This window comes from Rhinatrema bivittatum, chromosome 11 (genome assembly GCF_901001135.1).
Source record: "Rhinatrema bivittatum chromosome 11, aRhiBiv1.1, whole genome shotgun sequence".
NCBI lineage: Eukaryota > Metazoa > Chordata > Amphibia > Gymnophiona > Rhinatrematidae > Rhinatrema > Rhinatrema bivittatum.
This window is the reverse complement of record NC_042625.1, coordinates 36535978-36555975: the sequence shown is the minus strand read 5'-3', so window position 1 is coordinate 36555975 and position 19998 is coordinate 36535978. Positions and strand designations below refer to the sequence as shown.

At 44.6% G+C, this 19998-nt stretch overlaps 1 protein-coding gene across 1 annotated transcript in view; it reads right to left on the bottom strand.

Moving 5' to 3' along the window:
- Positions 1–19998, bottom strand: part of DNAH10 (dynein axonemal heavy chain 10) — a 952322-nt gene that overhangs the window by 45697 nt on the left and 886627 nt on the right. Inside the window, 2 exon segments of the mRNA XM_029571350.1 lie at positions 4948–5119; positions 17824–17919. Of these exon segments, the coding sequence (XP_029427210.1) occupies positions 4948–5119; positions 17824–17919 (268 nt within the window).

The window sequence follows — 19998 nt, the reverse complement described above, 5'->3', positions numbered from 1 at the left end:
TTGCCAGCTCTTCTCTGAAACTCAACTGCTCAACTCCAAACACAGCCCTAGACTCTTGGAGCCACTTCACCTTAGATATTGCAAACAAACTGTGCCCTATCACCACACATAAAACTAAACTATCTGCAAAAAAACAAAACCCATGGTACTCCCCAGACCTCAAACTAATGAAACATGAGCTCAGGCAGAAAGAACGCACATGGCGTAAAGACCCATCCCCGCAAAAATCCATATTCAAATCCTCACTACATCTCTACAGGCTAGCCACCCTTAAAGCCAAACGAGACTACTACGCCCTAAGAATCCACGATTACAAATATAACCCCAAAGCCCTCTTCACCTATGTTTCTTCCCTTACCAAACACACATCCCCCCACCATTCCTGACAGCGAAGCCAGCAGCAAATGTGAAGAACTGGGACGCTACTTTCATGACAAAATCGCAACCATCCTTCTCCGATTTCCCTCTACTCCCTCCTTGCTCCCAGCTGCTACAGGCACTGACCCACCCTCGTCCTCCTTTAACGACCTTGAACTCGTTTCATCCACTGAAATCACATCTATCCTCAAAAAGATGAAACCTGCGACTCATCCATCAGACACTATCCCCACCAAAGCCCTCCTCACCATACCTGACATCATTTCCAAACCCATTGCAGATGTTATCAATTGCTCCCTCTCTTCAGACATTGTCCCTGACCCACTCAAGCATGCTGTGGTCAAACCACTGCTCAAAAAACCTGCACTTGACCCCAAGGACCCCGCCAACTTTCGCCCTATCTCCAATCTCCCTTTCATCTCAAAAATCATGGAGAAGGTCGTCAACTCGCAACTTACAGAATTCCTTGAAACTCACAACCTTCTCCACCCCTCTCAATTTGGCTTCTGTAAACACCTCAACACTGAGACCCTCTTACTTTCCTTGACTGACTACTTACTCAGGGGAATGGATCAAGGTCACAGCTACCTTCTTGTTCTACTGGACATTTCAGCAGCTTTTGACACCATAAATCACACCCACCTCCTTGCCCGCCTAACCGACATTGGCCTTTCCGGCACAGCCCTTAAGTGGTTCTCATCCTACCTCAACAATAGGAAATTCACCGTGAAAATAGGCAATGCTGAGTCCTCCCACTACTCCCTCGCCCAAGGAGTCCCCCAAGGCTCCTCCCTCTCTTCTACCCTCTTTAACATTTACCTCACCCCCTTGTACAAACTCTTATCAGAACTTGGCCTCAAATTCTTTCTCTACGCTGATGATGTGCAAATCATCATACCCATTCAAGGCTCCCTATCTGACACCCTTGAATCCTGGGGAAACCATCTCGCTGCCATCAACTCCTTACTTACCAACCTCCACCTTGCTCTAAACACTGCCAAAACTGAACTCCTCCTTATATCCCATCACCCCCCTACTAATCCCGCACTCTCAATTGACTCTGCTATCAAGATTCCTCATGCACAGCCCTGCGCAAGGAACCTGGGGGTCCTAATCGACCAACAACTGAACTTCAAAAAATATATCAGTGCCATACTCAAAGAGGGTTTCTTCAAACTTAAAGTCTTAAAAAACCTGAAACCTCTCCTTCATGTTAGTGACTTCCGCACTGTCGTCCAGGCTACACTGGCATCCAAGATGGATTACTGTAACTCCCTCTTTCTTGGCCTACCCTACTCCTCCTTAAAGCCCCTCCAAATGCTACAGAACACTGTAGCCAGAACCCTCTCCAACGCTCACAAATACGACCATATTTTCCCTATACTGAAGGACCTACACTGGCTCCCTATTCCCTCCCGCATCCTCTTTAAATCCCTGGCCATTATACATAAAGCCTTATATTCCCATCACTCCAACTGGCTGGCAGATCCCCTCCAATTTGCCTGCTCGAATCGACCGACAAGGACCACTAACAAAGGGTCCCTCCATGTGCCATCCCTAAAGAAAGCACACCTCACAGCTACAAGGGATCGGGCGCTCTCCATTGCTGGACCTATGCACTGGAACTCACTCCCAACCCACCTCAGACTTGAACCTTGCATCACCAAATTCAGAGCCCAGCTCAAAACCTGGCTATTCAAACAAGCCTTTCCCCAACACCCTTGATGAATATTGAATTGTGATGGATCATGACCTGAATTTGACTATGACCTTGTTCTTATGACATTATAGTTTACTTGTTGTTTGTTCCTATGCTTCTCTGCTCTCCTTATGGTTTTGTACCCCTTACCCTTCCCCTGTTACTTGTAATTTTCGTTGCTTTTGTTCCATGTAAACCGAGGTGATGTTTCAACTAACATCGGTATAGAAGACTTTTAAATAAATAAATAAATAAATAAATACTAGCTAGGCTAAGATATTATCAAATATTTACTATTGCATTACATTTTTAATTACATTGTTTTAAGATTTTGGGAAGTGATTGCTGTGGGTTATATTACTGCTGTTAGTTTGTGTAGGAATAAAGTTTACATATATCTCACAAAACACTAGTGGTCTTATATCGTCCTTCAATCCATTATTTTTTCGAAACTTGATTACTGCAACTCAATCTTACTTGGCCTCCCCTCCAACAGCATCAAACCCCTACAGATGGTACAAAATGCCGCAGCCAGAATCCTAACCAACACTAATAGAAGAGACCATATTACCCCCCATCTTGTGCAACCTCCACTGGCTACCCATCAAACAGAGAATCCTATATAAAGCCTTAACCATCATTCATAAAGCAATTCATAACGTCGCACCTATATCTCTACAAACCCAACTTCATCCACACTTATCTGCCAGACCCATCAGAAGCGCCTACAAAGGCACATTAGTCGCAGCTCCTGCCAAATCAACACTAAGAAAAAGAGCACTTTCCACGGCGGGACCAAACCATTGGAATGCGCTACCTCCAGACCTACGACTCGAACCCAATCTACCAGAGTTCAAAAAAGGATTAAAAACCTGGCTCTTCAGGCAAGCGTTCCAACTCCCAGAGTGTAACTAGGCACCTCCTCCTGACTTTCAGATCCAACCTTTGCAGGGTGTCTCTAACACCTTGTCACTTAATTGCATACCCGTCCTTGCTTACTCGCATGTCTATTTAACATTCAATATTCACCTTTATATTACCGCTTACTGCAGACCATTTACGCTACTAAAGTTCCTTGTAAAAAGGTGAACACACACATACTATTCAATACACGAATAAGTTTATTTGTTATTATGTTATTATGTTTAAATTTGTTAAATTTGTTAAATTTTATTGTTACTTTCAATATTCCCTGAAATAATGTTCAATGGTTGATTAGTTATTGTTCTGTGTTCCATGTAAAAAAACCCCGGTCTAACCCCAAGACTAGGGCAACCTTTTCGTTACTTGTAAACCGGATTGATTTGTATTGCATACAGGAATTCCGGTATATAAAAATTAAAAATAATAAATATAATATAGATGTAGAATCTCTCTACACCAGCAATCCACAGGATGCCGCTCTTAAGATTAAGACAAGACCATAGTAGATCAGAGATCATTACCGCAACACATTGCCTCTTCATTTATTTTTCATCTAATAATTTGACTAGCACTAGACCAAATTCTGCCATGACTCTCTTGTATATAATTTAATACCCTCTTCGGGCCTTTTTTCTTCCAGCTGAATCAGCTTCCAAGTTTATGGTCCTTGTTATATGTAACTTTTGTTTCTTCTGATTACAATAAGTTGTTCCCTATGTTACAGTTATCTTTCCCCTGTTTGATGTAAACCGACCTGATATGGTATTCAACCTTGAAGATCGGTATAGAAAAATGTTAAATAAATAAATAAATTATATAATCACAATAATGCTGCTTATCAGTACATTGTTGTTGCATATATTGCATGCTTGTAATCATTGCTTTTTTTCTCTCTATATATAGCTAGTACCTTTCTGTGTACGTGTCTTATTTCTGCTGGGTAATACAAGGCAACGGCGGCCATACTTCAGACAGACGTTTTAAATTTTGACATCTTGAATGATAGTGATACTTGTTTGTTATAGTTTCGTTTGACATTAAAATTTCAAAAAAGAAACACAGAAATTTGTCTAATTCAGATAATGCAAAGTAAGGACACCTGGACACTATTTAATAAAGACATAGGGGCGGATTTTCATACTCCGCGAATAGGCCTACTTTTGTTTGCGCTCCAGGCGCAAACAAAAGTACGCTGGATTTTAGTAGATACGCGCGGAGCCGCGCGTATCTGCTAAAAACCTGGATCGGCGCGCGCAAGGCTATCGATTTTGTATAGCGGCGCGTGCCGAGCCGCGCAGCCTACCCCCGTTCCCTCCGAGGCCGCTCCGAAATCGGAGCGGCCTCGGAGGGAACTTCCTTTTGCCCTCCCCTCACCTTCCCCTCCCTTCCCCTCCCTAACCCACCCACCCGGCCCTGTCTAAGCCCCCACCTTACCTTTGTCGGGGGACGTAAATCCCCGCGTGCCAGCGGGCCTCTTGCGCGCCGGGCCGCGACCTGGGGGCGGGTACGGAGGGCGCGGCCACGCCCCCGGACCGCCCCGGGCCATAGCCACGCCCCCGTACCGCCCCCAAAACGCTGCCGACACGCCCCGAAAACGCCGCAACGACCAGGACCGCCCCCGACACGCCCCCCTCGGAGAACCCCGGGACTTACGCGAGTCCCGGGGCTCTGCGCGCGCCGGTAGGCCTATGTAAAATAGGCTCACCGGCGCTCAGGGCCCTGCTCGCCTAAATCCGCCCGGTTTTGGGCGGATTTAGGCGAGCAGGGCTCTGAAAATCCGCCCCATAATTTTTAATTGTACCAACATCATTTGCATGTGCTATCAACTTTCTATTAAGCATATTTAAGTAAAGTCAAACCATTTAGTCAAATTGTGTCCTCAGTACACAAGCTAGACAGTACACTACATAGCACTTCTAGATTCTGATTTAACAGAATGTTCTTACCCACAAAGTTGTCTTTTTCAATGCCTTCTGGAATTCTGTAATCAACCTCCTCATTTATAAAAAAATGGAAAGGCTGGAAAGTGTCAAATATGAAGTCACCAAGGTATTCTTCCATGTATGTAGTTAGAATTCGGCGATCAAAGCTGTCAATTGCACGCCCACCATACATCACCTGGCAAAAAGGTTTCAATACAATTATATTATATTGTTAAAATATTTCAAAACTCAACAAATTTCCAAATAATCATAGCTATTTATCTAATATAAAGCAGAAACACCTTTTAGCTATTCAAATTCTTTGAATGTGTATTTTGCTATTTAAAAATATAGGGGGGGGGGGGGGGGCAAGTGATGCAATGTAAGGGATAGACGTGATTTCCCTTTGCAGCGCAGCCCTTCGCAGCGCCTCTCTAAACCAGCCGCATCCACAGGTCAAATTGCAGCGATTTTTCTTGGAAACCCTTAAGAGACTACTCTCGTGCTGTTGCACCATACGGTAAGCCAGATGACATCCCGCTTAATGAAAAAAGAGAAAGAGAAAGAACGGCCACGAGCCACAGAAGCAGTACCCAATATGGCGCCGGATTCTCCGGCACAACTGAATACAACTGCGATAGCGAAAATTAAGGCAGCGATTTCCGAATTGCTGAGGCCTGAACGAAAGACAATCTCAGTGAAACTTACCAAGCTAAATGAGGCAGTCACAGGCTTTGAGACCCGGTTCTTGGAGCTTGAACAGCGGGTGTCCGACCTACAAGATGGCTGCCAGGTCTCCCAAAACGATATCATGGCGATTAAAACCATGCTTGAGAAACACACGGAGCGCTTGGAGGACCTCAAAAATCGCTCCAGGAGGCCCAATCTCAGATTCTTGGGACTCCCGGAGTCCTTGATTGAACGGGACTTGCCGTCATTCCTAGAGGGCTGGTTGCAGCAGGAACTGAATATTTCACGTGCATATGGCCCTCTCCATATTGAGAGGGCACATCGCCTGGGCATTGCGAAAAAGTTTAACTTTGCACACAAAAGCGAGATCCTGCGAGCCACTCGAGCAGGGACAGCCTTGCACTATACTTGCACTTTACTTTACTTTGCTTTACTAGCCTTTGAAGTAAAGAGACCACTATTTCTGTCGAAACTATCCCTTCGGAATAAGATTTGGCCCTTATTAACCAATCTTCCAAATATGGATAAATTAAAATTCCTTTCTTCCTTAAAAAGACAGCTACTACCACCGTCACATTTGAAAAGGTTTTTGGTGCTGTTGCTAGACCAAAAGGAAGGGCAACAAATTGAAAATGTTGGCCAATTATACAAAAACTAAAAAATTTCTAGAATTCTTGTTTCATTAAAATATGAAAATAGGCCTCTTTCAAATCCATGGATGATAAAAACTCTCCCTTGCGTACTGAAGCTATGCCCGTGCAAAGAGATTCCATATGGAATTGAGGGATATATACATTCTGATTTATCCCTTTTAGATCTAAAATAGGTCTGAAATATCTGTCCTTTTTGGAATCACAAAATAAATCGAATAATACCCCTTTTGAAGTTCTGATATTGGAACTGGGCAAATTGCCTGTAATCGAATCAACTTGTTTAAAGTCTCGTTAACCACAGCAATTTTGGCAATAGATTGCGTAGGAGAGCTTACAAAATAATCTCCAATTCCCCTTTTTAATTCTGGGGTGTAACTAGATTTTATTACATCTAATACCCATTGATCTGAAGTGATGTGGAGCCATTCTCCAAGAAAAGCCTGTGACCTGCCCCCTATGGACTCTCCTGGAAAATGAATCCTCCTGTCTTCATTGTGCATTATTTGATCTGCCAACGGAGCGGACCAACTCTCCCCTTGGCTTTCTCGCTCCGCGAAAGGACTGAGATTTTTTCTTATCTCTTGAAGACTGAGGCATAACATGTTTGCCAGGTCTATACTTCTTGGCTTCCATAAACTGACTATGACTTCTATAAAGGCAGAAACTAGGTCTAACCTTATCCTCAGGTAATCTTTGAGTCTCCTAACGTTCTCATTAAACGATCCAATTCTTCTCCAAAGAGATATTTACCTCTAAAAGGTAAACGAGAAAGTCTAGCCTTTGACAAAGAATCAACTGAACAATTTCTCAACCAAAGAAGCCTTCTGGCTCCCACGGACATTGCCAAAGACTTAGCCGTAATTCTGATAATGTCATATAAGGCATCAGAAATATATGCTGTCACCGACTCTAGTTTTGCTGAACTAGAAAGCTCAGACAACTGCTGAATCCATCGAAGAAGAGACCTGGAGACATAACTTGCACAAACTGCTCCCTATAGAACCAAAGAACCTGAATCAAAGAGATTCTTAAGTACTACCTCTAACTTTCTATCCTGAGCATCTCGAAGGAAAGCACTTCCTTCCACTGGAATAGTAGTCTTTCTAGCAATAGCAGCAACTTTCGTGTCCACCTTAGGCTGTTGGTGTTGCGATCCCTCCTGTGGCTGTGCCACAGGAGGCATTTTACCCTTTCCTCTGGAGGCCGCTCCGAAGCCAGGGCCTCACCTGCGTACTATGCAGGATTTGCTTCAGGGCCTGGGGGGCCTCGATGTTCTTGGGGCCTGCCTGTGGCTTGCTTGGCTCTGCTTGGACTTCCTGGTTTGGGCCATGCCCTCTCCCTAGGGACCGGCCCGCGGCACTCCTCCTCAGTTATAGGGCCAGTGAGGGGCGGTCCAAGTGAACTCCTCCCGGGGAGTTGCCTGCATACAGCAGTATAAAAGGACCTTCACTTCAGTTCCTGTTGGCCTTCGGATTGAGTCTCACAATCGTCTGTGCTTCTTCATCGATCCAGGTCCTCCGTGGTCGTCTCTTGTCTTGATAGCTCCCTGTCCTGTGTCTCTGCCTCTTGCCTTGATGTTGGTTCCAGATGTTCCTAGATGTTTGTTCCTGATTCTGATCCTGATGTTTTTAACCCGCTTCAGACTGCCAGGAGTGCAGTAAACCGCTTCAGACTGCCAGGAGTGCAGTAACCCTCTTCAGACTGCTTGTGCAGCGCTTTACCGTTTCTGCGCTGGTCCCACTCCTGCGGGTGTAGGACAGGGTGGTCCATGACCTGACCAGTGGTACTGGCAGCGTAGGGCACCCTGAGGGACAGTGCCATTGTAACATCCCTCCACATTCCTGCTTGTTTCAGCGTCTATGTCTTCGCTTCAGCCCTCGTCTGTGATGTCTTCTGTGTTCCAAGGACTCCGTCTGCCCTCGTCCTCTGTCCGGCCTGCTGCCCAATGCCGTTACCCAGCAGCAGGTCCGAAAGGGCTTGGAACAGTCAGAGGACAGTTCATCAATCAACATTGCGTTGTTGGTTGTCTTGGGCATGCAGGTCCGGCTGAGGGTCAGACCTTGTTCTCTATTCCTTGCTTCAGCTATGCCTTGCCTGGTTCTCCATGCTCGCACCAGCTCACCTCCCATGGTGTGGCTTGGGGCTCACTTCACCTGCTTTAGAGGCGACCGCGCTCCTCGCTCTCGCAACAGAATCCATAGGCCTCCAAGCCCTCGGTTCGTCTGCAGCGTGAAGGACGCGCTCATAACAGTTGGAAAAGACAATCCAATATCTCAGAGGATAATGGGTACAATTTATTAAAAATTCTCAGGCGTCTAAAACCAGCCTCTGGAGAATCCCACTCAGTCCTAATCATAGCCTCAATTTCCAGATGGAGTGGAAAAGTAGAGGCAGTTCTGCGAGGGCCCCTAAGAATTGGATCCCAGCCTGAAGCCTCTTCAAATATATGCTCCTCGAGACCCAAAGCAGCAATAACCTGCGACAGTAAAGCAGACATTTCCTACTTATGGAATAGTCTGATCTGTTCATCATCATCCTCTGCTGAATTAATCTCACCTTCATACAAATGTTCAACAATGCTCCCTCCTTTCTTATCATCCATCCTAAAATAAGGAGAAGAGTCCAGATCTACAGAAAAAGTTTCAGATTCATCTAGATCTATTCTTTTCCTTTTTTGAGATCTAAAAATTTCAGCAGACAAATCAATATGGCTAGACTCAGAAAGATCACTCCCCTGTAAAGCATTAAAAACTTGATGTAGAAACTTAAAAAATTCAGGAAAGAATACACCAGCACTATTTACAGGGGGTTCCTGCTTCGAATCAGATAAGAAATCAAGAGCAGGAAGTAATTTGGGAGGAGCTTGATTTAAAACAGAAACTCCCCTTAACGATGCCACTCCCAGCGTGTCAATCAAGATGGCTGCTGCGTCCAAGGCAGCCGTTAGAACGGTTGCTGCTGACAGCTCCTCCAAAACCGAAGCTGCCTTAGATAAAGGCTTTTGCTTCATCAAGTACCTTCTTTGCTGAAACAGAAGAGCCCAACTCGGGTGTTTCTGATTTATTGTGGCACAAAGAGCATCCTGTTCCTTCAGTGGAATTGCGATTTGCCCCACAACTGCTGCAACGACGGGCTTTCTCCGACATAGTGGGAAAACACCACTCAGCTCACAGCTGTGACAGGCACAGGAAATACTCTGCAGAAAGCAGGTAACTCAATCTAAATCCCCCAAAATTGGCCGATTTAGAGAGTAGAGACTATACTTCCTTACTTTGCCAAACCACAAAGAGTAAATAAACTAGTCTCTAGGGCTCGCCTCACTGCAGGAGAGCAGCCTGCAGGAGCATAGCCACAATTTGAAGCACATTGACAATAGTAAAAGTGCTGAAAGCATAAAATAATACTAGTTCTGAATTTTTGGCTTTACAAGAACCTTCTTCGCTCCGTGCCATCCCGACTTACCCCAGCAACCTGAGGCCTTCAGCACGCCGACCTGACCGGCCCCAGCGACACGTGGCCTTCTCCTAAGACCGAGGCCTCTGCCAAGCAGAGACCTGACCGGCTCCCCGAACCGGAAGTGACTGGGAAGGGACTGAGAAAGAGACTGGGAACTGGGAAGTGACTGAGAAAGAGACTGGGACGCAACAGGAGAGAGGAAAACGAAAAGACCTCACCGAAAACCCCCCAAAAAGACGCTGTCCCCTCCTCCACCTTCGAAAACAAATAAGACACCAAGAAAATAAAGTAAGCAACGTGCCAACCTCCTTTGCTGCCTTCCCACCCTCCCTGGGCACCCCAGCCTTCAATCAGGAGATGGGAGCTGCGCCTACGTAGGCGCCTGGGAGGAAGGGCAAGCAGCCCTTTAAAGCAGGGCACGCGTCTGCGGCGCCGCGTGCCGGACGTCGCTTGCACGAAGGAGCGCGACCTAAGGGGCCGGCCTCTTAGTGCGCCCCTTCGTGCGTCCCAGTGCAAGACCCAGGGCCCAGCAGTATTTACTGGTCAAATCCTTCACCAGTATTCCTCTAATAGATGGAGACAAGATCACAGAGGCTAACCAACCCTCAGTCACACCAGATACCTCAAGATCTTCACTACCCTCCACCCTCGACAACACTAGTACGGGTTTACTTAAGTCTTCTTCTCATGACTCAAGGCTACTCAACACCTATCTTACACTACAGCTCCCTCACTAGGATGAGCTTACCAACGCAGCACCTTTAAAACTAATACCCTAGCTTCCCCCACCCTCCTGACCCCCCCAAAAACTTTTTACAGGTACCTGGTGGTCCAGTGGGGGTCCGTGGAGCGATCTCCCGCTCCCGGGCTGTCGGCTGCCACTAATCAAAATGGCGCCGATGGCCCTTTGCCCTTACCATGTGACAGGGTATCCGTGCCATTGGCTGGACCCTGTCACATGGTAGGAGCACTGGATGGCCGGCGCCATCTTGTGCTCCTACCATGTGACAGGGGCTGACCAATGGCACTGGTAGCCCCTGTGACATAGTAAGGGCAAAGGCTATCGGCGCCATTTTGAATACTGGCAGCCGACGGTCCGAGTGCAGGAGGTCGCTCCCGGACCCCCGCTGGACTTTTGGCAAGTCTTGTGGGGGTCAGGAGGGTCCCCCAAGACTTGCCAAAAGCCCCTGGTGGTCCAGCGGGGGTCCAGGAGCGATCTCCTGCACTCGGACCGTCGGCTGCCAGTATTCAAAATGGCGCCGATAGCCTTTGCCCTTACTATGTCACAGGGGCTACCGGTGCCATTGGTCAGCCCCCTGTCACATGGTAGGAGCACAAGATGGCGCGGGCCATCCAGTGCTCCTACCATGTGACAGGGTCCGGCCAATGGCACGGATACTCTGTCACATGGTAAGGGCAAAGGGCCATCGGCGCCATTTTGATTAGTGGCAGCCGACGGCCCGGGAGTGGGAGATCGCTCCAGGGACCTCCACTGGACCACCAGATACCTGTAAAAAGTTTTTTGGGGGGTCGGAAGGGTGGGGGAAGCTAAGGTATTAGTTTTAAAGGGTCGGGGTGGGTTTTTTGTTAATCGGCTCGGGCGCAGCCGATAAACAAAACCGCGATCGGGCCCGATGAAAAAAAAACCACATGTGAATCGGAACCGGAATCCGAACCGATTCCGGTTCCGATTCACATCTCTACTGCATTACAGGAAATCCTGCACTTCAGAAGTCCTCAGCAATTCATTGGTCAAAGAACTTCCCAACCTTGATCTAACAAACCCCCAACTCAGCCCTACTCTCTTGGCAAAACATCACGGAAGCTATAGCCAATAACTTATGCCCCCGTTTGACAAAGAAAATGAATCCTGCTCAGAAAAATAAACAACCATGGTTCTCAAAGGAGCTCCGCTCATTAAAACAAGACCTGAGACAGAAAGAAAAGAAATGGTGGAAGATCCCTAACCCTAACTCTCTAGCCATATATAAAGCTGCTCTCCACTATTACAGGAATGCGACACTACGAACAAAAAGGGATTTTTATGCCCTCAGAATCCATGATCTGATATTCGACGCGAAGGCCCTCTTCTCTTACGTTTCGAAACTCACTAAAACCGCCACGTCACCCATCCCTGATGACCAAGCCCAATCGAAAGCCAACGACCTGGCTCTCTTCTTCCAGAATAAAATTTCCAACACTCTAACAAGATTGCCACCCAGCTCTAACACACCGCCTTTTTCTTCATCCTCCCTTTCAAACTCGGAAGCTTCGTTGGAATCTTTCGAACCTACTTATACCAAAGAGATTGAAACCATTCTAAAGAGAATGAAACCCTCTACACACCCACTCGACCAAATTCCAACCAAATTACTACTTCTAGTGCCGGACTCGATCTCCAAATATCTAGCAGATATTATTAACTGCTCACTTTCACAAGGAATCTACCCAGATGCGCTCAAACTGGCTACTCTCAAACCCATACTCAAGAAACCGAACCTGGACCCTGGCGACCCTAATAATTTCCGCCCTATTTCCAACCTGCCGTTTGTAGCCAAGATCATGGAAAAAGTGGTTAACAATCAACTATCAAACTATCTTGAAGAACATAAAATTCTCCATCCTTCACAATACGGATTCCGTAAATCACATAGTACTGAAACCCTCCTCATCTCCCTTACAGGCCACATTAGCATGGGCCTTGTCAAAGGACATGCCTTCCTGTTAGCGCTCCTTGATATCTCCGCAGCGCTCGACACAGTAAACCACTCCATCTTATTAAATCGGCTATCAGACATTGGAATCACAGGATCAGCTCTCAGATGGTTTGACTCATTCCTCAGCAATAGAGGCTATAAAGATAAAGTCAATAATAAGGAATCACCACACACCAATTGCCCACTCGGAGTCCCCCAGGGCTCCTCTCTATCTCCCACCCTGTTCAATATCTACCTTCTCCCTCTCTGCCAACTGCTCACGACTCTAAACCTGAAATTCTATATATACGCGGATGACGTACAAATTTTGATCCCCTTAACTGATTCTTTGGCAAAATCAGTCAAGCAATGGGACACATACCTACAAATGATTAACCTTCACCTTACTAGTCTTTATTTGGTGCTTAATACAGCCAAGACGAAACTCCTTATTACACTAGAAGGCCGTGGACCTCCACACAACAGTCGCACGCTAACTCTCAAATCACTCAAGCAAGAGACCTGGGAGTCATAATCGATAGACAACCTGAGTTAAAGAAGTTCATAAACCACACTACCAAGGATTGCTTCTATAAAATACAGGTGCTCAAAAAACTCAAGCTCTACTATACATCATGACTTCAGAACTGTTCTCCAGGCTATTTTGGTTCTCCAAGGTAGATATTGTAATTCTATTCTTCTAGGTCTCCCTGCATCTACCATAAACAACCCCTCCAGATGCTTCAAAATGTGGCGGCGAGAATCCTGACGAACACTAATAGGAGAGATCACATTACACCTATACTCAAGGATCTGCACTGGCTCCCAGTTAATTTTAGAATCCTTCACAAATCTCTCACTATAGTCACAAAAGCATCCACCACCAGGTCCCCCCTTGACCTGCAATTCCCGCTCAAACTACACATCACGGCTAGACCTATTAGGGAAGCTTATAAAGGATCCTAACTTACAAACACGCCCCTCCAAACAAAGTTGTACACGATCAAACCATCAGAGAACGGGCTCTTCTCAACAGCAGGTCCTTCCATCTGGAATGCCATACCCCCTGACCATCCGGCAGGAATCTTGTCTTCTGACTTTTAAAAAAAACCTCAAGATATGGTTGTTCGGTCAAGCCTTCTCCTGTTCCTAGACCATCATTGCTATGAGCATAGCCATGACATAGATCAGACGTAGGCCTCCCAAGCTCCCCCCTCATACATAATGTAATTAGCTATCGAATACTGCCCCCTCTAACATTTCTACCTCCCAGTTGCATTCCCTTTGTTTTATTGTAACTTTTTACCTCTTCTAGTTATGGTTTTAATGTTTATTGTTAAGGGTCTTTGTTCCCTGTAACCGATCTGATTTGAGTTGTTATCAAGAAAGTCGGTATAAAAAAGCTTTAAATAAATAATAAATAAATAAATAACTTAAAGATCACACTATTGTTATCAAAAAAGCGGACAAGGGTGGTCCGTAGTAATATTAGATCATTCCCAATACATTGCTATGGTGACAGCCCATGTAAAGATATGAATCAATTATGAAGAACTCTTGAATGCTCCTACTTCAGCTTTACAGATAAAGATTGACGAGATAATCGAAGAAGGCATTGTTTATGGTTTTTTTGTCATCCAGAGAAATAAGATTCTTGCGTGTACTACATCCGATCTCCCCGACGATTTATATGCTGCCAAAGGTGCATAAAAACCCTCTTAATCCACCGGGTTGGCCCATTGTGTACCACAATAGGATCAGTGTTAGAACCTTTGTCCACTTGTGTCACAAGCTCAGTCTTATCGTAAAGATACGAAACACATGCTCAATATTTTACATAGTCAATTCAAAATATGGACAGTGCCATTTTGGTTACATTAGACATTCAATAAGCGCTTTACACAAGTATACCCCAGCAGGCTACTTTAGAAATATTAACACGAACATTGGGAGAAAAGATCTCGTCCTCACCGTATTCCTACCAATTTTTTGACAACTCTAGCTGAATTAGTTTTTTATGTGAAAATTTTTTTATTTTTCAAGAGGTTTTGGGTATAAACAAAAACGAGGCACAGCGATGGGAGCTACTATGGCTCCAAGCCTTGCAAATTTATATGTTAACAGCGTTCGAAGAAGATTTGTTGTACATTGCCCCCCAGTTCCAAAACGTGTCACATTGGACAAGGTTATATAGATGATATTTTTTTCCTGTGCATTGGATGAAATTTGTTCTCCTTCAATTTCACCAGTGGAATAAATACTTTAGCTGGTAATCTACAGTTCACAATCTCGTTTCATCAAACCACAATCATTTTCTTGATATCCAGATTTCCAAATTTGAAGGATCATTGATTACTACCTTGTACAGAAAACCATGTGAGGGCAATACGTTACTACATTTCTCCAGCCTTCCATCCGTACCAGCTCTGCAAAAATTTGCTGGTGGGCCAATTTTTTGCGTCTAACGACGCCTTTGCTATTCAAAACAAGGAATTTGTTATACAAGCAGAGTATCTACACACGGCGGTTGTTACTAGCTCGTGGGTACCCGCATAAGTATGTAAAAGCAGCATTTAAACGGGCATACCATGCTGAAAGACAGTGGCTACTTTTAGAAAAACTTCCGCAAACACAGAAATACCTTTGGTATGTACTATACCTTTCTCTGATAAAGCCACGTCAATAGCATCATTAATTCATTTTCATTGGCCAGTTTTGAAAACACATGGAGTTTTGCTGAAGTACCCATTATAATGTACAGCCCGTGGAAAAAATATTGGGTGACCAGGTGACTCATTCCTTTTTGTACCCCATTCCGGATCATCTAGTGACTCAACAATATGGACAATTGGCCTTGTCATCATTGCTCTTTTTGCAACCAAGTTATTACAGGCTCTCAATGGACTGACTGTCATGGCACAATTCATTTTGCCTGGGCATACATACTGATTGTTCTTCAAAACGGTAATTTATTTAATAGTTTCCCCCTGCAATTTGTATTACATCGGTCACACAAAACGTTCCATTCGAGTAAGGCTAACAGAACATCGAAGTTGTATCTCACCAGCAAGAAACTTAAGCACCAATGGTCAATCATGGTTTAGAGAAGGACATTCTTTTCAAGATTTATAGTGGCACATTTTGGAACAAGTTCCCCACAAATCCTTGAGGGGGTGATCCCAAGTTCTGTTAAACTTGAAGGAACAATGGATTTTCCATATAAATACAGTTATTCCTCTGGGTTTAAATAGCGCTATTGACTGGAATTCCCTATGTTAAAGATACAATCTGGTGCGTCATGTGGTCAATGACGTAAGTAACCTTTTTTGGATTTAAGAGAGTTCCAGAATATACCGGAAGAAGAACGCTAAGAAACGCCATGATGTTGCCCTGATTGTAAGTAAGACTGCGGTTGCTCTAAAAATTGTTATGAAGCGATAGAAACCAGTGCTAGGTTTTTCAAATGATACCCAATAATTGTGGTTTCTTTTTTTGATGCAGAGTATGAGCCCTTAACAAAGGAACCTTGCTGTCCGAAACATGGCCCCGTGTCGGGCATTGGTATTGTTACCTTGCAAATTTCTGGGCATGAATTGACTTCTACACGCCAAAGATAAGTCAAATTATGTGTAATTACACAAACTGGCATACTTATAAACCTTAAAGGTGGTGGTGTTTCACTTTCAGCAATTTAAAAGTTAAAAAAAAAAGTTGTCATCTGACCAATGATTATATATAAGGCAGAGTATTAAAGTTGTCAGAACTATACGATGATGCCTAGTATGATGGTCAAAAATTGCGTCTAATATGATCTTACATGATTCTTGGAAATATTGTTGATATTCTGAGTTGGGAAGTTTTAATCTGTCGGCATTCTCACAGCACTATTGGTCGCCTCAGGCAAGTTTGATATATGTGGTTCCATGCATGTCACACATACATGTGAATGTCATCAAAAAACAAAATCTGCCTCCAACTGCTGGTATTAGGGGGATTAAACCCATGTTTTGACTGGGGGAGCAAAGGACAAGGAGTGCAAGATTGCTGGGGAGGGGGGAGAGAGAGAGAGAACTGCATGGATATATAGAGAGATAGATCTCTGGGGGGAGAGGAGAGACAACTTGGCAGTGGACTGCTGTGAATGGAGAGGGAGAAGAGAGATTGCAAGTGGGAGGAGGGAGAGAGATGCTGCTGGGGACAGGGGGACGAGACAGAGAGAGAGACTGCTGGGGATGGATGGCAGAGATAGCTGGTAGAGCAAGAAATTGAGTGATGAAGACTAGGAGGACGAGAGATTGCTGGGGAAAAGGGGGCTTGTCAGCTGGTGGATGAAGGGAATAGAGAAAAAGTGAGAGACTGTTGCAGTGGGGGGGACGACAGAAAGGAAGTGCTTGTTGGGGGTGAGTAGGGATATAGAGTGTGTGAGTGACCAACTAACGGGAGGGGGGGGGTGGAGGGATGAGGGGAGTGTGAGTGAGTGATTGCGAGGAGGGGGACTGAATAAAAGAGTTGACTGACTGCTGGGTATGAGAAAGGGAATAGTAGAAAGAGAGTGACCTGATTGCTGGGGGAGGGGACAAGTGAGAGCATGACTGACTGCTGGAGATAAGCATCCCGATTTGTAATTAGGGGTTGGCAGCTCTCTACATAATTTTGGACAAAGAAAAAAATGTGAAATGACTCTTCTAGTTTTGAACGAGTTTGTAGAGCCCTGGACTGAATGAAAAGAAAAAACCCTTTCTTTACTGCTAACTGAAATAAAGTTTTGGTAGTCTACATACATGAGCTGGAAATTGACCTTGGCTACAGTAAGCATTCCTGCCACAGTCTTTATTGAACTGGCCTGTACTCCAGTTTTGTTTCACTAGTCAATTTATCTTAGCAGAAAAAGAAGTGTCATACAGCATGAGATCAGAAGACAGACTGTGAGACAAATCTATGCTTTCTCAAAACAAACATAAAGTTGCTGCACCATACATCCTTCCATTAGCTGAAGGCAGCGAATACTGGCTTTACCAGTAGTGTAAGAGCTCTGCCTCCATCAGCTGGAAGAGGGGATTAAACCTAATTGTTCTGGACTGGTGTAGCAGAAAGAAAAGGAACATGTTTTTATGTATTTTATTCCATCCAGAACAACATTATAATAATTTCATAAGCTTCTGCTTTTGCATATACATTTTTCCCAGCTGCTTACAACAACATTACTGCCCTTCTTTAAAGTAGGATATTCTGTGTCAAGGTTTGAATTACCTTGAATGGAAAAACAATGTGCTACACATATTTCATCTACCATCCAACAATTTAAAAACATTTTTGCTCAAAATGAAATGAAAGCTAAAACCCAAATCATTCTCTGCTATAATTACCCACATTCCTCATCCAATACAATTTTAAATTAAATTTACCTCACCAATGAGATATTTAAGACTGCCCCAAGGAATTCTGTTATCACCTTGCTCAAAAGCTTTCGTCAGATATGTATTCAAAATTTCCATGCAGACCTAAATCGATGGTCAGATTAAACAGAGCATGTATATATTATACAGACTATTCATGCTGTACACACAGGCACACATTTCATATCCCTAAAATTAACATTCCAAAATGGAGCATTACTAATAAAGAATTTTCTAAAATAAAAAATTTAAAATATTCCCTTCTTCAAAATATACATTTTCAGTAAGAAGAGAGGATGTTTTCAGTAGTTACTGGCAAGGGGGCTAAACCATTGCATTCTGGACTGGTCTTGTGGGATGATATGGAGTACTGAGCATCACCTCTCTCACACCTTAGCCAGAGAATATCATTTCAGAGCTAAAAATGCAAGTCATCTCATGTATTCAAACATGGCACACAGTTCTGTAAAACTCTTAACAGCAGCACCAGGATTCATTTGACTGACATATTGTAGGCCAATGGGCATACCATATTATCACAGATGGGGAGTAAGAAATCAGTGACAGACAGGAAGATTGGTTCTTACCTGTTAATTTTCATTTCTGTAGTACCACAGATCAGTCCAGACTCCTGGGTTTTGCCTCCCTTCCAGCAGACAAAGTTTCACTGACACTGCCACATAACTCGACGTGCTACCTGCAGTCCCTCAGTATTGATAAGTACCCAAGGCAAGATAGCTACAATCTGCTTGTACATTGTCCGTGTCGGTGATGTGAGAGGCTGCTGCTGCTCTGCCCAGCAGATTAATTCCTGGGCTTCCTGAGCCACCACCCGACTCTTGGTGCCACCCTGAAGGTTGATATAAGCCACTGTCCGAAAGGATCCTCACTGGATTCCCCCGCAACAGAGGTAGAAATGCCTGCAGTGCCAAATGCACTGCCCTCGTCTCTAAGTGATTAATGGACCACATTGCTTCCTCGCTGACCACTTCCCCTGTATGGACTGGTCCTAGCATACTGCTCCCTAGCTGGAGAGACTGGCATTGGTGGTAACAATCATCCAATCAGGAACTTCTAAGTCCACTCCTCGCCTCAACTTGTCCTGAACAAGCCGCCAAGAGAAACTGGACCTGGCTCACTCCGTAAGAGGTAGCTGAAGCTGAAACTGCTCTGACAACGGGTCCCAGTGGGAAAGCAATGCTGACTGTAGAGGCCACATATGAGCAAATACCTAAGGAACCAACTCCAAAGTGGAAGCCATAGAACCGTGAACCTGCAAGCAATCCCAAACCCTGAGCACCTGCTTCTCCAACAATCCGCGGACTTGCGCCTGCAATTTTGTAATGTGCTCCTTGGTGAGAAAAACTTTCCCCACCTTGGTATTGAAATGTGCCCCAGAAATTCCAAGACCTGAGTAGAACATAAGAACATAAGAAATTGCCATGCTGGGTCAGACCAAGGGTCCATCAAGCCCAGCATCCTGTTTCCAACAGAGGCCAAAACCAGGCCACAAGAACCTGGCAATTACCCAAACACTAAGAAGATCCCATGCTACTGATGCAATTAATAGCAGTGGCTATTCCCTAAGTAAACTTGATTAATAGCTGTTAATGGACTTCTCCTCCAAGAACTTATCCAAACCTTTTTTGAACCTAGCTACACTAACTGCACTAACCACATCCTCTGGCAACAAATTCCAGAGCTTTATTGTGCGTTGAGTGAAAAATAATTTTCTCCGATTAGTCTTAAATGTGCTACTTGCTAACTTCATGGACTGCCCCCTTGTCCTTCTATTATTCGAAAGTGTAAATAACCAAGTCACATCTACTCGTTCAAGACCTCTCATGATCTTAAAGATCTCTATCATATCCCCCCAGAAGCCATCTCTTCTCCAATCTGAACAGCCCTAACCTCTTCAGCCTTTCCTCATAGGGGAGCTGTTCAATCCCCTTTATCATTTTGGTTGCCCTTCTCTGTACCTTCTCCATCGCAACTATATTTTTTTTTAGATGCGGCGACCAGAATTGTACACAGTATTCAAGGTGCGGTCTTCACCATGGAGCGATATAGAGGCCTTATGACCTTTTCCGTTCTATTAACCATTCCCTTCCTAATAATTCCTAACATTCTGTTTGCTTTTTTGACTGCTCTAGCACACTGAGGCAACGATTTTAAAGTATTATC